The sequence below is a fragment of the Oncorhynchus nerka genome, linkage group LG15 (genome assembly GCF_034236695.1).
Source record: "Oncorhynchus nerka isolate Pitt River linkage group LG15, Oner_Uvic_2.0, whole genome shotgun sequence".
NCBI lineage: Eukaryota > Metazoa > Chordata > Actinopteri > Salmoniformes > Salmonidae > Oncorhynchus > Oncorhynchus nerka.
Window position 1 is genome coordinate 32,764,655 of NC_088410.1, and position 16,877 is coordinate 32,781,531.

General features: G+C 44.9%; 1 protein-coding gene across 2 annotated transcripts in view; it reads right to left on the reverse strand.

Annotated features, from left to right (window-relative positions):
• The window catches only part of LOC115142441 (myosin-10-like), a 97,435-nt gene that overhangs the window by 16,612 nt on the left and 63,946 nt on the right, over window positions 1–16,877 (reverse strand). For both annotated transcript variants that reach the window (XM_065001513.1, XM_065001512.1), the window contains 12 exons: window positions 16,581–16,754; window positions 15,586–15,700; window positions 8,874–9,067; window positions 8,522–8,643; window positions 8,312–8,381; window positions 7,970–8,130; window positions 7,497–7,605; window positions 7,206–7,337; window positions 6,494–6,700; window positions 6,120–6,257; window positions 5,612–5,735; window positions 4,946–5,117 (listed from right to left, as the gene is read on the reverse strand). In XM_065001513.1, coding sequence (XP_064857585.1) covers window positions 4,946–5,117; window positions 5,612–5,735; window positions 6,120–6,257; window positions 6,494–6,700; window positions 7,206–7,337; window positions 7,497–7,605; window positions 7,970–8,130; window positions 8,312–8,381; window positions 8,522–8,643; window positions 8,874–9,067; window positions 15,586–15,700; window positions 16,581–16,754 — 1,718 coding nt within the window. The remainder of the gene's footprint in view (window positions 1–4,945; window positions 5,118–5,611; window positions 5,736–6,119; window positions 6,258–6,493; window positions 6,701–7,205; window positions 7,338–7,496; window positions 7,606–7,969; window positions 8,131–8,311; window positions 8,382–8,521; window positions 8,644–8,873; window positions 9,068–15,585; window positions 15,701–16,580; window positions 16,755–16,877) is intronic.

Consider the following 16,877-nt stretch of genomic DNA (forward strand, 5'->3'; position numbering starts at 1 on the left):
GTTGCGCGATATTTAACAGAATGTTCAAAAAAGTAGAGGGTCGACTTAAGAGGTTAAACTACTATTATTATTATTATTATTATTATTATGGATTCTGACACATACTCACTCTAATATACAGTGGGGCAAAAAAGTATTTAGTCAGCCACCAATTGTGCAAGTTCTCCCACTTAAAAAGATGAGAGAGGCCTGTAATTTTCATCATAGGTACACTTCAACTATGACAGATAAAATGAGAAAAAAAATCCAGAAAATCACATTGTAGGATTTTTAATGAATTTATTTGCAAATGATGGTGGAAAATAAGTATTTGGTCACCTACAAACAAGCAAGATTTCTGGCTCTCACAGACCTGTAACTTCTTTAAGAGGCTCCTCTGTCCTCCACTCGTTACCTGTATTAATGGCACCTGTTTGAACTTGTTATCAGTATAAAATACACCTGACCACAACCTCAAACAGTCACACTCCAAACTCCACTATGGCCAAGACCAAAGAGCTGTCAAAGGACACCAGAAACAAAATTGTAGACCTGCACATTTACATTTACATTTAAGTCATTTAGCAGACGCTCTTATCCAGAGCGACTTACAAATTGGTGCTTTCACCTTATGACATCCAGTGGAACAGCCACTTTACAATAGTGCATCTAGGTCTTTTAAGGGGGGGGGGGGAGAAGGATTACTTTATCCTATCCTAGGTATTCCTTAAAGAGGTGGGGTTTCAGGTGTCTCCGGAAGGTGGTGATTGACTCCGCTGTCCTGGCGTCGTGAGGGAGTTTGTTCCACCATTGGGGGGCCAGAGCAGCGAACAGTTTTGACTGGGCTGAGCGGGAACTGTACTTCCTCAGTGGTAGGGAGGCGAGCAGGCCAGAGGTGGATGAACGCAGTGCCCTTGTTTGGGTGTAGGGCCTGATCAGAGCCTGGAGGTACTGAGGTGCCGTTCCCCTCACAGCTCCGTAGGCAAGCACCATGGTCTTGTAGCGGATGCGAGCTTCAACTGGAAGCCAGTGGAGAGAGCGGAGGAGCGGGGTGACGTGAGAGAACTTGGGAAGGTTGAACACCAGACGGGCTGCGGCGTTCTGGATGAGTTGTAGGGGTTTAATGGCACAGGCAGGGAGCCCAGCCAACAGCGAGTTGCAGTAATCCAGACGGGAGATGACAAGTGCCTGGATTAGGACCTGCGCCGCTTCCTGTGTGAGGCAGGGTCGTACTCTGCGGATGTTGTAGAGCATGAACCTACAGGAACGGGCCACCGCCTTGATGTTATTTGAGAACGACAGGGTGTTGTCCAGGATCACGCCAAGGTTCTTAGCGCTCTGGGACGAGGACACAATGGAGTTGTCAACCGTGATGGCGAGATCATGGAACGGGCAGTCCTTCCCCGGGAGGAAGAGCAGCTCCGTCTTGCCGAGGTTCAGCTTGAGGTGATGATCCGTCATCCACACTGATATGTCTGCCAGACATGCAGAGATGCGATTCGCCACCTGGTCGTCAGAAGGGGGAAAGGAGAAGATTAATTGTGTGTCGTCTGCATAGCAATGATAGGAGAGACCATGTGAGGTTATGACAGAGCCAAGTGACTTGGTGTATAGCGAGAATAGGAGAGGGCCTAGAACAGAGCCCTGGGGGACACCAGTGGTGAGAGCACGTGGTGAGGAGACGGATTCTCGCCACGCCACCTGGTACGCCTGGTACGCCACCTGGTAGGAGCGACCCAGGCTGGGAAGACTGAATCTGCAATAGGTAAGCAGCTTGGTTTGAAGAAATCAACTGTGGGAGCAATTATTAGGAAATGGAAGACATACAAGACCACTGATAATCTCCCTCGATCTGGGGCTCCACGCAAGATCTCACCCCGTGGGGTCAAAATGATCACAAGAACTTGATCACAAGAACTAGGCTCCCCCCACACCGGGGGACCTAGTGAATGACCTGCAGAGAGCTGGGACCAAAGTAACAAAGCCTACCATCAGTAACACACTACGCCGCCAGGGACTCAAATCCTGCAGTGCCAGACGTGTCCCCCTGCTTAAGCCAGTACATGTCCAGGCCCGTCTGAAGTTTGCTAGAGAGTATTTGGATGATCCAGAAGAAGATTGGGAGAATGTCATATGGTCAGATGAAACCAAAATACTACTCAACTCGTAGTGTTTGGAGGACAAAGAATGCTGAGTTGCATCCAAAGAACACAATACCTACTGTGAAGCATGGGGGTGGAAACATCATGCTTTGGGGCTGTTTTTCTGCAAAGGGACCAGGACGACTGATCCGTGTAAAGGAAAGAATGAATGGAGCCATGTACCGTGAGATTTTGAGTGAAAACCTCCTTCCATCAGCAAGGGCACTGAAGATGAAACGTGGCTGGGTCTTTCAGCATGACAATGATCCCAAACACACCGCCCGGGCAACGAAGGAGTGGCTTCGTAAGAAGCATTTCAAGGTCCTAGAGTGGCCTAACCAGTCTCCAGATCTCAACCCCATAGAAAATCTTTGGAGGGAGTTGAAAGTCCGTGTTGCCCAGCAACAACCCCAAAACATCACTGCTCTAGAGGAGATCTGCATGGAGGAATGGGCCAAAATACCAGCAACAGTGTGTGAAAACCTTGTGAAAACTTACAGAAAACGTTTGACCTCTGTCATTGCCAACAAAGGGTATATAACAAAGTATTGAGATAAACTTTTGTTATTGACCAAATACTTATTTTCCACCATAATTTGCAAATAAATTCATAAAAAAATCCTACAATGTGATTTTCTGGATTTTTTTTCTCCTTTTGTCTGTCATAGTTGAAGTGTACCTATGATGACAATTACAGGCCTCTCTCATCTTTTTAAGGGGAGAACTTGCACAATTGGTGGCTGACTAAATACTTTTTTGCCCCACTTTATCTACCCCTGGATTGTTAATTGGACTCGTTCTGTCATTTCTTGATTTGAATTTCCATTATTTGTGTTTGTGTATTGTGTTTGAGAGACATTCTACTACACTGTTGGAGCCAGTAACATTAGCATTTCACTGCACCTGCTATAACACCTGCTAATCTGTGTACGCAACCAATAAACTTTCATTTGACTCCTGAGCCCTGCCTGCATTCCTTAGACATTCCTGCGTTAAGAGCTTCTGAAGAGGCCTGTGCCTTTGCCAGGACCAAATAATGACTCCATGTCCAATTAGGTATTACACTGATGAAGCCATGAATAATAATATAGGTACTAATGAGACATTATAGTTAAATAGCAACTGTCCAGACTGGTAATTCAAAAGCCCTACAATTATAAACAGTCATAAAATTCCAACTGGAATACTGTAGCCTAAGTAACGGTTTAATCAACTAGCCTATGACCAAGTGATGATTTCAGAAGGTCATTTAGGGGAGACTGTTTTCCATTGGCCTACAGTCTACACCTGAATTCACCACTGTCTACACCTGAATTGGCCACTGTCTACACCTGAATTCGCCACTATCTAAACCTGAATTTGCCACTGTCTACATCTGAATTCGCTACAGTCACCACCTGAATGATTGGACTTCAACTTCATGCCAATGACCTCTGTTGCAGCCAGAGGAGGAGCTCATTAGTATGTGGTCTCAGTTTCCCTAATCAAAAGGGACTTAATTGAACGTGACACCAAATGTGTTGCTCATTAATATTTTCCACTAAATATAGATCTGAATTGGCTTCGGATTACAAAGAATGTTAAATGAACAATCGAGGTAATACTTGGATGCACTCTTTCTCCTTCTTCCAAGAGACAGGTCTTTTTCAAGCCAAACCTGGTAATGTTTTCCTTGAGTCCGGCAGTCCTGTTCAGAAGCTATTAAAAATAAGCGTCTGTGAAGTACAAACAGATTCCGTGACCAAATTCCCTCTGAGGTGTGAGACGATCCGTCATGGCTGCCATGCCCAAGCTGAGATTCCTTTTCCTTTCCGTTGGGAAATGCAGTGAGAGACTTGGATGGGGCATATCATCAATCTCTATCAATCTGCCTCGGAGTGTGCGTGTGTGCTATGTCTCTAGTGAGGCTGATAGCCAGCATAGCAGCACGCACTGCACTAAGGAAGGCATTAGTTAAGTTTAGAGTGAACCGATGCCACTGAACAACTAAGCAGCTGGACTGTGTGGCTGCTTTTACATATTCAGTTCAAAGCCAACATGAGGGTATTTGCCCACATGAAGAAATACTGTAGTATACTGTGGTTAAATAATATTGTATTCACTGTAGTGTTTTTGCGGACTTTACTGTAGTGTACTGTAGTATTTACAATCTACTGCACTGTTGAAACTAGTAACGTAAGCATTTCGCTGCACCTGCTACAACACCTGCTAATCTGTGTATATACTATATTCATTACTGTAGTGTTTTTGTGGTCTGTAGCATACTGTAGTATTTACTATAGTATACTACAACATTCTATAGTAAGTACTATACATGATTGAGGTATACTACAGTGTGTAGTATAGTATTCTACAGTATAAAACACAATTCTATACTAAGTACCACACACGATTGAGGGATTCTACAATGTGTAGTATAGTATTCTACTGTATACTACAGAATTCTATAGTAAGTACTGTAGTATTCTATAGTAAACTGTGGTATTATATAATGCGTGTGTGCCCGCCGGGTCTCAACTGCTTGGGCCCTGTAGAGTGGACTGTTGCTATGGGGACAGGCGATGAAAGTGGGAGTATATGTGTGGGTGCAGATCTAGCCGGTATGGTTTACTGGACCACAGTAGTGGTCGGGCAGGTTGCCAGGTTGCGCGGTACCGGCCTGCATGGTGGGCAAAGCTTATTGATCCAGGTAGCTTTCACATAGTGCATCCTCCATTTCATTCGATTTTACCGTTTCAAAACATTTTCTCTTGTATGGTGCAAACTGAACACAACCTATGAACGTTATTGAGAATCCATTTTGGGGCTGGAGGCGAGTATCTCACCTGGACAGAGCGGCCTGTAGCTCCTCCTCCTTTTTGGCCAGCTGGATCTTGAGCTCCTCTATCTGGGCCTGCAGCTCAGCTATCTGGTCCTGGAGGTCCGTGGTCTCAGCGTCTAGCTTGCGCTTGTCCTTCTCCAGCTCCTGACGAGTCTTCTCCTCCTTCTTCAGGCGCTCTGATGACACACACGCACGCACGCACACACACACACACACACACACACAAGGTGGAAGGGCAGCGGGGTCAACCAAACGATGAAAATAGATGTAGGCCCAGCACTCAAAAGTATCCACTCCAACATTCCACTTAAGCAGAAGTAACCAGATTCTTCAGCTTGGTAAGCCATTAAGTCATTGTGGTGTCCGAACTAAAATGGAATTCCTATGCATACGCAGAATCACATTACCAGAGAAGTCTTCATCTTATCTAGTCTGTAGTCTCATTTTAATGTTATTATATGCAGTTGAACATCTGCCATGTTGAGGGAGTTACAGTAAGTTCTACAACTTTCCTCGATTCCTTGCATCATCAAAACGCTTTGGAGAAGAATGCCTGATGGGAAGGACCTTGGACCTTCTCCTCCAATGAAGCTAGAGAAAGAGAGCGAGGAAGAAAGAGAGCAAGGAATTTGAGGAGACCAATTGAGGAAGAGCCACGTGAAGCCTTTACCTTCCAGGTCGACCATCATCACCTCCTGCTTGTTCTTGACCTTGCCCAGGTTCTTGGCCTTGTCCTCCTCCTCCGTCAGCTGGGAGGTAATCTCGGCGACACGGTCGTCTAGCAGCTTCTTCTCCTGTTGGGTGGAGAGAGGAGAGGAGAGATGTTAAACCTCTCTACAGTTTTCTACAACAGGGGTCTGCAATGTGTGGCTCCAGAGCCTCATGTGGTTCTTTAGCTTCTCCTTCATGGCATCTTGTAATAAATCATTTGTATCAGATTAAGATCATCTTAAAAATCTCTACTATTCCCTGTACCCTTCAGGGTTCTATACAGGTCTAATACCTCATTTATGCCTTCTGCTTCAATCAAATGCCCGCTACCGTCCGCACAGTGTTCCGCGTTCAGTGATGGGAGGGGACATTCAATATTACGTCTTCTGGTTTCGTTCGAGAGGACCTAGCGGACGGTTTGGAAGCAGAAGGTGTAAATCAGGCTTAAGTGTGCATTCTTCTCTGACCTTGAGGAACTTGGAGTTCTGGTCCTCCAGCAGTAGAATGTCCTCCTCCATCTTCTTGATCTTGGCCTCGGCCGTCACCTTCTCCAGCTGCAGCTTCTGCCTGGCTGCCTCCTCCTCATCTAACTGCTCCTCTAGATCCTATGGATAGACAATGGACATACATATGTTCAACCAACAGAGACACTCAGTATCTTAAGCACAAGGATATGTACTGCAATGCTGAAGTTATCAATTGTTTTAGTTTGAATGAATTCCATCTAAACCAACATTAACTCATGAACTGATGGTGTGTGTGTGTGTGTGTGTGTGTGTGTGTGTGAGCGCAGGTGTCCATGCTGCATCCATATGTTCATATATGGGTCTCTCTCTCTGACCTGGATGTGGGTCTGCATCTTCTTCTTCTCGTTCTGTATGCTCTGGTTCCTCTCCTCCTCCTCCTCCACTCTGGACTCCAGGTCGTGGAGGATTTCCTCCAGCTCCTGCTTCTTAGCGGCCAGGCGGGCCCTCATCTCCTCCGCCTCGGCAAACAGCTCAGTCTCCGCCTGCAACTGCTCTGCAAGGATGTTCTTCTCCTCTAGGAGCTGTGGGGGACACAGAGGATAGAGAGCAAAGTTTACCTACGCTTCTTTTCTAGATGTTATTCGATTACAATGTTGAAAGGTCAAACCTTCCCAAGCCTATAAAAAAGGTGCTATCTAGAACCGAAAAGGGATCTTTGGTTGTCCCCATAGGAGAACCCTTTGAAGAACCCCTTTTGGTTCCAGGTAGAGCCCTTTTGAAGTCCATGTAGAACCCTATCCACAGAGGGTTCTACAAGGAACCCAGAATAGTTCTACTTGGAACCAAAAATGGTTATCTATGGGGACAACAGCAGAACCCCTTTGGAGTATACTACTCAACCTTCAAACCTAGTGGCTGGACATCTACTACACAGCATGAACTATGGAAGCCAACAACATTCACAACGGCTGGAGCAAGTTGTGTTATGTTGTTTTCTCTCCAGCAGTGCATATTTCAGAAGAATAGCTAGACTGAGGTATGGAACCATGGCATTGGGTTCAGGTAGAGCTCCAGGTAGTAACTCACCTGTTGGTGTTTCCTCTCCATATCCACCAGCTCTGCCTCCACCTTGCTCTGTCTCTCCTTCACCTTGACCAGCTCCTCGTCTTTGGCCTGCATCTCCTCCTCCTGCCGGGTCACCTGGAGCAGAGGTTTCACCTGGAAGGGAAACAGGAGGAGGGTCCCATCAAGGTCAGGGGAGGGAGGAATGGAAGAAGGGAATAGGATAAGGTGTAGAGAAATGGTCATATGCATCCTGTTAACAGAGGGTGTAGATGTGGTCTCACGGCACGCTCCATCAGTAAAACCCCCACTCACCTTGGTGAAGAGTCTCCACCACTGCCAGTGGCGCAGCTTGAGGTAGGCAGCACAGTTCCTCTGGAGGACCTTCAGAGCACTCAGCTGCTGCTGCTTCTTAGCAAACGCCCTGAGGAGATGCATAATTAAGAGACTGATATCCCATACAGCTTTACTTTCACTACTTAACTTGGCCACAGCTGTATCCCAAACCATAACGCACACAGTGTCATTTTGACTTTATACCGTTTTAGCAACATCATAACTTATCTGTACTTATGCGGTCGTTTTTGTGAGTTGCATTGAAATCAAAGGGCATGAACATGCCTCAGTAATGAGGTGGACATTTAAACCTACTTGACTGAGTGATAGGGGACAGACAGCGGGGCTGCTGAGTCATGGTACTTACTATGTAAAGTGATTTGAAGTCTGGAAGGTCTGGCTATATAAATATGAATTAAGTTCTGAATCCATCATTAACCCTAATGACTCACTTGCGTGCCAGGTAGCCGCGGCAGACAGACTGGAAGTAGATGATGATGTCAGTGATCTTCAGGTCTCTCTCCTCCTCCAGGTGGGCCAGGACTCCGGTCCTGAAGAAGATCTTACTCTGGCCGATACGGAACAGGTTGGGGTCCAGTTCCAACGCTCGGATCTGTTACAATACACAGGAGAATACGAGTAAATGAGAAAAGTCAGCATGCAAATCAGATATTTTTTGTTTGTTAATTGTGTCATTTTAAACAGGGTGGTGCAATGACACAACTCATATTTTCATAAGTTTCAAAACTTTTGCTCAATGTGTTCGTTAATAGATAACACTGGACGCCCTTTACCATCCTTTCGCAGGCCTGTTTCCCGTCCATGAAGCCCTTGGGGATGGCATTAGGGGTCAGGATCTCGTACCTGGGATAAATAGAGAAGTATTAGGAGTTAACACACGGGCATATACCCAGAGATCACTGTAAGTGAGGGCAGTCTAGTCGGCTCACAGTGAAGACAAAGAACACAAGCACAATAGTTATGTGTCCTGTTTCCGTGGTTACCTCTGTCTGAACTCCTGGAAGACGATGCGGTTGGGGAAGCCTTGTCTGCAGATACGGATCCCCTCCAGAACTCCATTACACCTCAGCTGGTCCAGAACCAGGTGGGGCTCCAGCTTACCAGCCTGACAGTGATGAAGTGAAGTGTTATAAATAAATAATGCACAAATCTGGTACAGGTGTACAAGCAAAGACTATTACCTATTAACCTACATAAGGTCTAGCAACATATACTCAGAGAAAACCCTGAAATTAAGAGATCAATTCAAGTCTCACCCCTGTTGGCTATAGTATAGAACAGATGGCCTGGTATAGTTAGACTGACATGTAAAGTATGACAGGATATACTACTCACCTTCTTCTCGTGGTTGGGGATAATACAGCGGACAAAGTTGGGGTTGGTGTTCCTCAAGGTGGCCATGAGCTTGGTGAGGGACTCCTTGTAGAGCTGGCCCACCGTGCGGAACATGCCCTTCTTGGTCTTGTAGGTGGCTCCGAACGTCGTCTCCGCCATGCCCGCTACCTGGTCCAAGCCCACGATGCGGTCCACTGGCGAGAGAGGGAAGGAAAAGGGTTAGAATGGGGGGGGGACTTGGAGAGAGGTGTTGGGAGCTAAATCACAGACAGACAGGCAGACAGGCAGACAGGCAGACAGACAGACAGACAGACAGACAGACAGACAGACACAGGATGCCGGGAGTAGCAGCAGCCAGCAGCAATGTGTGTCAGCTGCGGGTGTGGATAGATGAGGACCACTAGGTATGACTGGCAGCCTCTGTGGACTGGTGGGGACGGGGCAAGGACAGGGCTAGAGGATCACCTAAAACTGTAGCCCCGGACAAGCACAACTGATTCAACACGTCAAGTAATCATCAAGCCCTCGATGAGTTGAATCAGGCATTTTTATCCGGGGCTACGACAACGACGTGTGCTGTTGGGGGTACTGGAGGACTGGAGATGGGAACCACTGCTATACAGTATACATGCTTGGTTCCAGGGTCTGTATTCGTAAACGTTCTTCAGGCTCGGTACAGCTGATGAGGGGAGGGATGGTTGCTAGTCTTCTTGAGCACTATGTTCTCACACTACTCCTTTCAGCAGTCATTCAGAGTGACACCCTTTTAGGATAACCACAAATGAAAGGCCTATTCTTTGGTATGAAACCAAAGGCATTGACATTGACATTTCACAGCCTGGGACCTTTCGTACACGTTGGCTTTTTGCATCATATTAGCATAATCTGACAGTAAGTCACACAGGGCCACATCATATCCGTAACTTCAGCTTCACAACATGTCTTGTTTTATTTTGGTGTGTCATTATTGCTGGGCTGGTGTGTTGACAAGCGTCATATTTACAACACGTTGCATAAAACAGTTTTGATACGAGGCATGCTGATGAATTAACCATTGTTTATCCAAGAGTCCATACAGGTAATTCATCAAAATCAAACCTCCAACTGTGTTATTTGGCTCCTATGTTTTCAGGCAAACAAAACTCCAGGAATGTCCTACAAAGTTCCAGACGTTTTGCATTCAGTCTGTAGATATTGTACCACTGTCACACCTGCTGTGTATCAACGTCTGTAGTACTGTAGAATCGGGCCAAGAGAAATGCCAAATACTACATGTGGTTCCAATTCTCTGCTACTTTGAAAAAATAAAAGGGGGAAATGAATGCCATTAATCTTTCCTCAGTCAAGCCTCAATTCTTTAATTCCCTTTACGCTTAAATATATGCCTTGGAAAGGGAATACAACCCTTAATAAAAATACAGATTCCAGAAAGGAGAATAGGCTTTGGTTCGAAATACTGAATAACCAGTGCTCTTAACCTTTCCACCATACTGTAAGGAAGCGGTCGAAATGTACACTATTGTTCCCCGGAGGAAAATGGGGGAGGGTCATGCTTTTTCAATTTCAGTCAGGGGGAGGGTTCAGTAGTTTTTTATTTGGTCCAGGGGAGGGTCATGTCATTCGGAATAGATTCAATGTCATACACTCATAGAAAAAAGTTCATATCTAGAACCTAAGTCTTTGGCTGTCCCCATGGGAGAACCCTTTGAAGAAACCTTTTTGGTTCCAGGCAGAACCCTTTTGAGTTCAATGTAGAACCCTTTATACAGAGGGTTCTACAAGGAACCCAAAATAGTTCTACCTGGAACCAAAAAGGGTTCTACCTGGAACCAAAAAGGTTTATTCTACGGGGACAGCCGGAGAACCCTTTTTTCTAAAAGTGTATTGTTCAGTGTTTGAGAATTAGTTGCTTATTATATCTGGATGTGTGCCCGATGCTGCCCCGCCTCCCTGATTCTCTGCTTGGTGCACAATATCAGGTGCCACTACTGTGGTCTCAATAAAATGATCCATATACTATACTATATGCTATAAGCCTAGGCTATATGAAGAGTATGCTTGGAAAAGCACAGAGCAACATTATATTTCTCATAAAATGTACTTCCTTCTCATGTTTTTGCGCTGCTGGGATGGTGTACAACCAGGCTACACTCTCAACCAATCAATCAAATTGATTTATAAAGCCCTTTTTACATCAGCAGATGTCACAAAGTGCCTATACAGAAACCCAGCCTAAAACTCTAAACAGCAAGCAATGCCGATGTAGAAGCACGGTGGCTAGGAAAATCCCCTAGAAAGGCTCTGAGGAGTAGGCCAGTCCTCTTCTGGCTGTGCCGGGTGGAGATTATAAGAGTACATTGCCATTAAGGCCAGATTGTTCTTCAAGATGTTCAAATGTTCATAGATGACCAGCAGGGTCAGATAATAATCATAGTGGTTACAGAAGGTGCAACAGGTCAGCACCTCAGGTGTAAATGTCAGCTTCCTTTTCATAGCCGAGCATTCAGAGGTCGAGACAGTAGGTGCGGTAGAGAGAGTGAGAGAGAGCGAGGGAGGGTTGTAATTACACACTGCAATTGACAGGCTGGCCTGCCCTGCTCTTGTTGATGTAGGCCTAAAATCTTTTGTTCAGCCTAACCATTTTCGTCCAAAAAATGCTATGTTTGTGTGCGTGGACTAGCCCTACTGATGTCCTGTTCAGTTTGAGAGGAAGAGCGTGAAGACGAGAAGGAGGACCGGAGGTAAGCTTGCTACTGCTATAATTGATTTTAATAAAAAACAATGTTTCGTTGCCCATAATGAAGCTATTTATCAGAGTTACTGACCTCACAATAAGCCATATTCAAGTAATTTACATAGCTTACATTACGATGAAGCGGCAGCCGCGGAGATGGACAGCGCATGGGTGCTGGAAGGCTAGTTCAAGTCCTAATTCATTTAAACGATCTTCATTTTAATTTGACTTCAGGCTACTAACAACAAGAGGGTTTTGTGTTGGAGACAATTTCTTCCTATTCAAGAAATAAGAGGTAGGCCTGACAGATGAAATTATAGTCTACCTTCCATAGACTTTGTCAGCTAAGTCCTTCAGACACCATTACACTCCTTAAATATCTCAGTGTCAGTGGAGGGCTTGGTGTGTGAACTTAAAATCAGGACGCGAATTGAGGTGGTATGCAAGGGTAGTGTGGATTTTGTGAAAGAAAATGGCATAGGCCTGCCCCTTGTTAGCTTAATATATATATATATATATATATATATATATATATATATATATATATATATATATATATATATATATAATGTATATATATATTTTTAAACTGATTATATAAAGTGATCAATAACGCAATGTTTGTGCTAGAAACAAGTTGTAAAATGCAGGGGAAAGATGTGACGCCGATGCATATGGGATATCTTTGGTTTGTCTCTATGCTACAACCTTCTATAGCCGAGGATACAAAAAAAACTGGGAAGTAATGTGTGATTCTGTCACTATTGTTGGATTCTAGCTTGAAATATACTTCTTCATGTTACCAGAACTTCTTGATTACTGTACATGTACAAGGAATGTATATGTTGGGGTCAATGGAGGGTGGATAGGAACTAGGTTTATGGAAAGTTACTGACTGAGGGAGTGCAGAAAGTTGACATTCTGTCAAACATGTTATTGTTCAATCTCATGGCTCCTAAGGAGGGAGGCAAAGGGCAACGGTCTGGTTTCAGTCACTGATAAGGTAGGTTAGTCGTGGGTTAGGGAGGAGCAAGGAATTCAAGCCCGAGGTCAGGTCAGATGAAGTGAGAAGGAACAGTCCTATCCCACACACACATACTTCCACGCCCACGAAGGTTCCAGCATCAGGCAAGGCCATGACGACACCAGTGAGAGGAACCAATTAAGTTACTGACTAGCAACATAGGTGTATTGGCTGTCTAGATGTGCAAGGAGTTGACTCCTCCTAGTAGGAGGGTATAAATATATGTGCTTGTGTAAACATGTCTTTGTCTTTGCAGCTGTATGACCCAGTGGGTGAATAAACTTGGCTTGAGCTTTTTCTAGTTGTCCGTGAGTTTTTACTCTGCTAGTTCAGAACCTAACAGTTGGCGTTGTCGGCAGGATTCACCACGATTTACAGTCAAACTAAAGAGTCCGAATCAGTGAAACAGGAGCCGGCACCAAAAACAAGGCAGGCACAGTTCCTACACCTGTTACCACTCATTCTGACATCTTGGGGAGATGAGAGTCATAGGCTGAACGAATTATAGGACACGGACCTAGAAAGCCTAAGTTTATTCAGTAGTCCCATCGTGTTACGACCAGTCGTAAAATATTGGGGGAGGGTAGGTTCCGTATGTATAGGTCCCAAGTGGGGGTGTTCCTCTGCAAGATCCATAGAAATATAGGGTTACGGGTAGGTTCCGTAAGAATAGGTTCCGAGTGGAGCTAGTTCTCTGCAAGTTCCGTGGGTGACACTGCAGTGTAAGGTAAGTTCTGTTTAGGATAGGTCTCTAGTGGGGGTGTTCCCCTGCGAGATCCGTAAGTGGGACGAAAGCCCCAGCCGCAATGGCCGTGAAGCCGTAGAGTGTGTGTGTGTATGGATAAAGTGTCATGCTTGAGTACTAGAATGGCAGGTTGTAGAGAAGTAGTCCATGGGGAAGGACAAAGGAGAAACGTGGATGGAGATAGAAGGTTGCCTATAAGTTCTGGAGGAGAGCCTCATTCACGGTTAGAAAAGCAAAAAGATATTCAAATATATATTTGTGTGTATAAGCAGTAGCAATAAGGAGAATGTTTGGTTTATGCCCTATTGGGGCAGGGAACCGTGACAGATTGTGTGGAAATAGGAAGACATCTGTGAATAATTCCGGTTGTGTGTGTTGTCAACAACAAGGATATATGAAGCGTGACACCAGTCTGTATAAGACATTAGGTCTCCCGTATTCTCAAGTAGTAAATTGGCAGACACTTCAGTATTGGTTCTAATACAAAATAGGTCCTGTGACCAAATGATTAGGTACCTATACCATAACTACTCTCCGGGAAGTGGACTAAATTGGTCTGAAAAGCCCATATTATTGTTTTGTTGTATTTTCTTCATGGTGTAATCATTAAATAATTTGAATTGAACAAAACAATAATACAGGCTTTTCAGATCAATTCAGTCTAAGTAGGCAGTATCTTATGCTAGCAGGAGAAGAGCATTACTGAAAGGTATTGCCATCCATTAGCCTAATGACTACTATACTAGTACCGAGACTTAGGCATCGACCAACAATGACATGCAGCCTAGAAGCGACGGGAGCCTCTGTATGGAGGTAGGCTTCACCATGCTGCGCTGCTAAGCCATGGATCTACATCAGCATGTCATAACATAAAACGTCATCCATCTCTATGGACAACACCATGCTGCGCTGCTAAGCCATGGATCTACATTAGCGTGTCATAACATAAAACGTCATCCATCTCTATGGACAACACCATGCTGCGCTGCTAAGCCATGGATCTACATCAGCATGTCATAACATAAAACGTCATCCATCTCTATGGACAACACCATGCTGCGCTGCTAAGCCATGGATCTACATTAGCGTGTCATAACATAAAACGTCATCCATCTCTATGGACAACACCATGCTGCGCTGCTAAGCCATGGATCTACATCAGCATGTCATAACATAAAACGTCATCCATCTCTATGGACAACACCATGCTGTGCTGCTAAGCCATGGATCTACATCAGCGTGTCATAACATAAAACGTTATCTATCTCTATGGACAACACCATGCTGCGCTGCTAAACCATGGATCTACATCAGCATGTCATAACATAAAACGTCATCCATCTCTATGGACAACACCATGCTGCGCTGCTAAGCCATGGATCTACATCAGCGTGTCATAACATAAAACGTCATCCATCTCTATGGACAACACCATGCTGCGCTGCTAAGCCATGGATCTACATCAGCGTGTCATAACATAAAACGTCATCCATCTCTATGGACAACACCATGCTGCGCTGCTAAGCCATGGATCTACATCAGCGTGTCATAACATAAAACGTCATCCATCTCTATGGACAACACCATGCTGCGCTGCTAAGCCATGGATCTACATCAGCGTGTCATAACATAAAACATCATCCATCTCTATGGACAACACCATGCTGCGCTGCTAAGCCATGGATCTACATCAGCGTGTCATAACATAAAACATCATCCATCTCTATGGACAACACCATGCTGCGCTGGTTAGCCATGGATCTACATCAGCGTGTCATAACATAAAACATCATCCATCTCTATGGACAACACCATGCTGCGCTGCTAAGCCATGGATCTACATCAGCATGTCATAACATAAAACGTCATCCATTCACCTGGAGGGTCATCAAGACAAGTGACATTGTTCTGTATCTCTACGATACAGAGAGACAGGGGGATAAAAACACCTGAAAGAAGAGAAAATGAAAACAGAAAAAGGTGAAAACACAAACAGAGGTTAGAAGGCTGAAGTCAGACTGACTACTATTAGTATCATGTTAGCTAAATAAGCAGCAAACATTGTCCCTAAATCCCTAAAACAAATAGGCCTGAATTATGATGAATTAACCAATCTAAGTAATAATAACTGTTAATCATCAAGCCAGTGCTAACACATTCCTTCTCTGTTAACCATGTGGACAGGACAGGGACCGGGGACGTAACTTACCGTCTCTCCAGAGCTCGGCCACAAACTTGTCAGTGGACTGGTTGAGCAGCGAGGCCACGTTGTCATTCAGGGGGTCCATGTTCTTCATCAGCCACTCATCTGCCTTGTAGTCCACCTGGGGAGTGGGGAGAAGGTCAGAACCATCCAGGCCGTGAGAGATATTAGCAATAATTGCCCTTCCGGGATGAATAAAGTTTATTGAATTGAACTGTCGGAGAGTGGTGATGTACAAACAAAATGACTGTTGAGGTTCCAAATTCATTTCACTAGAGATGACATAAGACTCCAAATCATTCCAGGAAAGTGTGTTTAAAGACGATGTCTGCATAATATTGAACAGATGTGGTTACGGTGTACCGCAGGACTGCCTGTACTGAAAGGGGCCCGGGTCTCTAATTGCGCAACACTGACTGGACGCTAGAGCTACTAGCCAAACCTTCTCCCACATATCTGATACATAAAACCAGGACTATACTCCTGCGGAATTTGAATACCACAGAGGAGAAGTTGTGCGTCAAGAGCGATACAGCAGCCAGAGGTTGATGGGAACAGGATAGGGGCTAGTGATGGAACAGACAATGCCTCAGGACACATTATAACAGTGGCTTTCCAAAAGGACCTGGTGTGTCTCCAAGACCACTACAGGGGAAAACCTCTGAGAAATCAGAAGATCTGGAAGGTCTAGAAGTAAGTTCTGCAGCTTGAAAGGACCTGGAGTTCCTCCAAGAATACTACAAGCCAAAGGCTCTGGGGTCTACAAGTAGTGCAGATGACGTAATCCAAAGTCATTTGTAAGTGGATACATAAAAATAGCCCCAAAAACTGCCTCAGAGGAAAATAATCTGTCTATAATCCATCCCAGTGTATTGTACATGTTTAATCTTTGACTCTCGATAGTTCTCTGGATTTTTACACCAATCTTTGGGTTACAAAAAAATGTAAACTATCCCTTAAACTATCCTCCACCACCTATGTGTAATCTCACCGGTCCGTACCTTGCCAGCGTAGTGGATGATGCAGAAGTCAGCCTTGTCCTTCAGCTGTCTGGGCTTCTGGAACTTGGAGTGGGTGCCCTGCTCCTGGACCAGCTTGTCGATGAACGTCTTGTCTGTGGCCTTGGGGAACCAGCACTCCTCATCCAACAGAGCCAGCACACCAGGAGGGTTCGCCTGCAGGATGACAGCACACAGGGCCATGTTCAATAGGACACCGGGGAAAAACAGAAAACTAATTGTTTTAGTTAACTTTGTTCCTTACTGATTCACTCTGTTTCAAAACGTTAGCTGCTCATT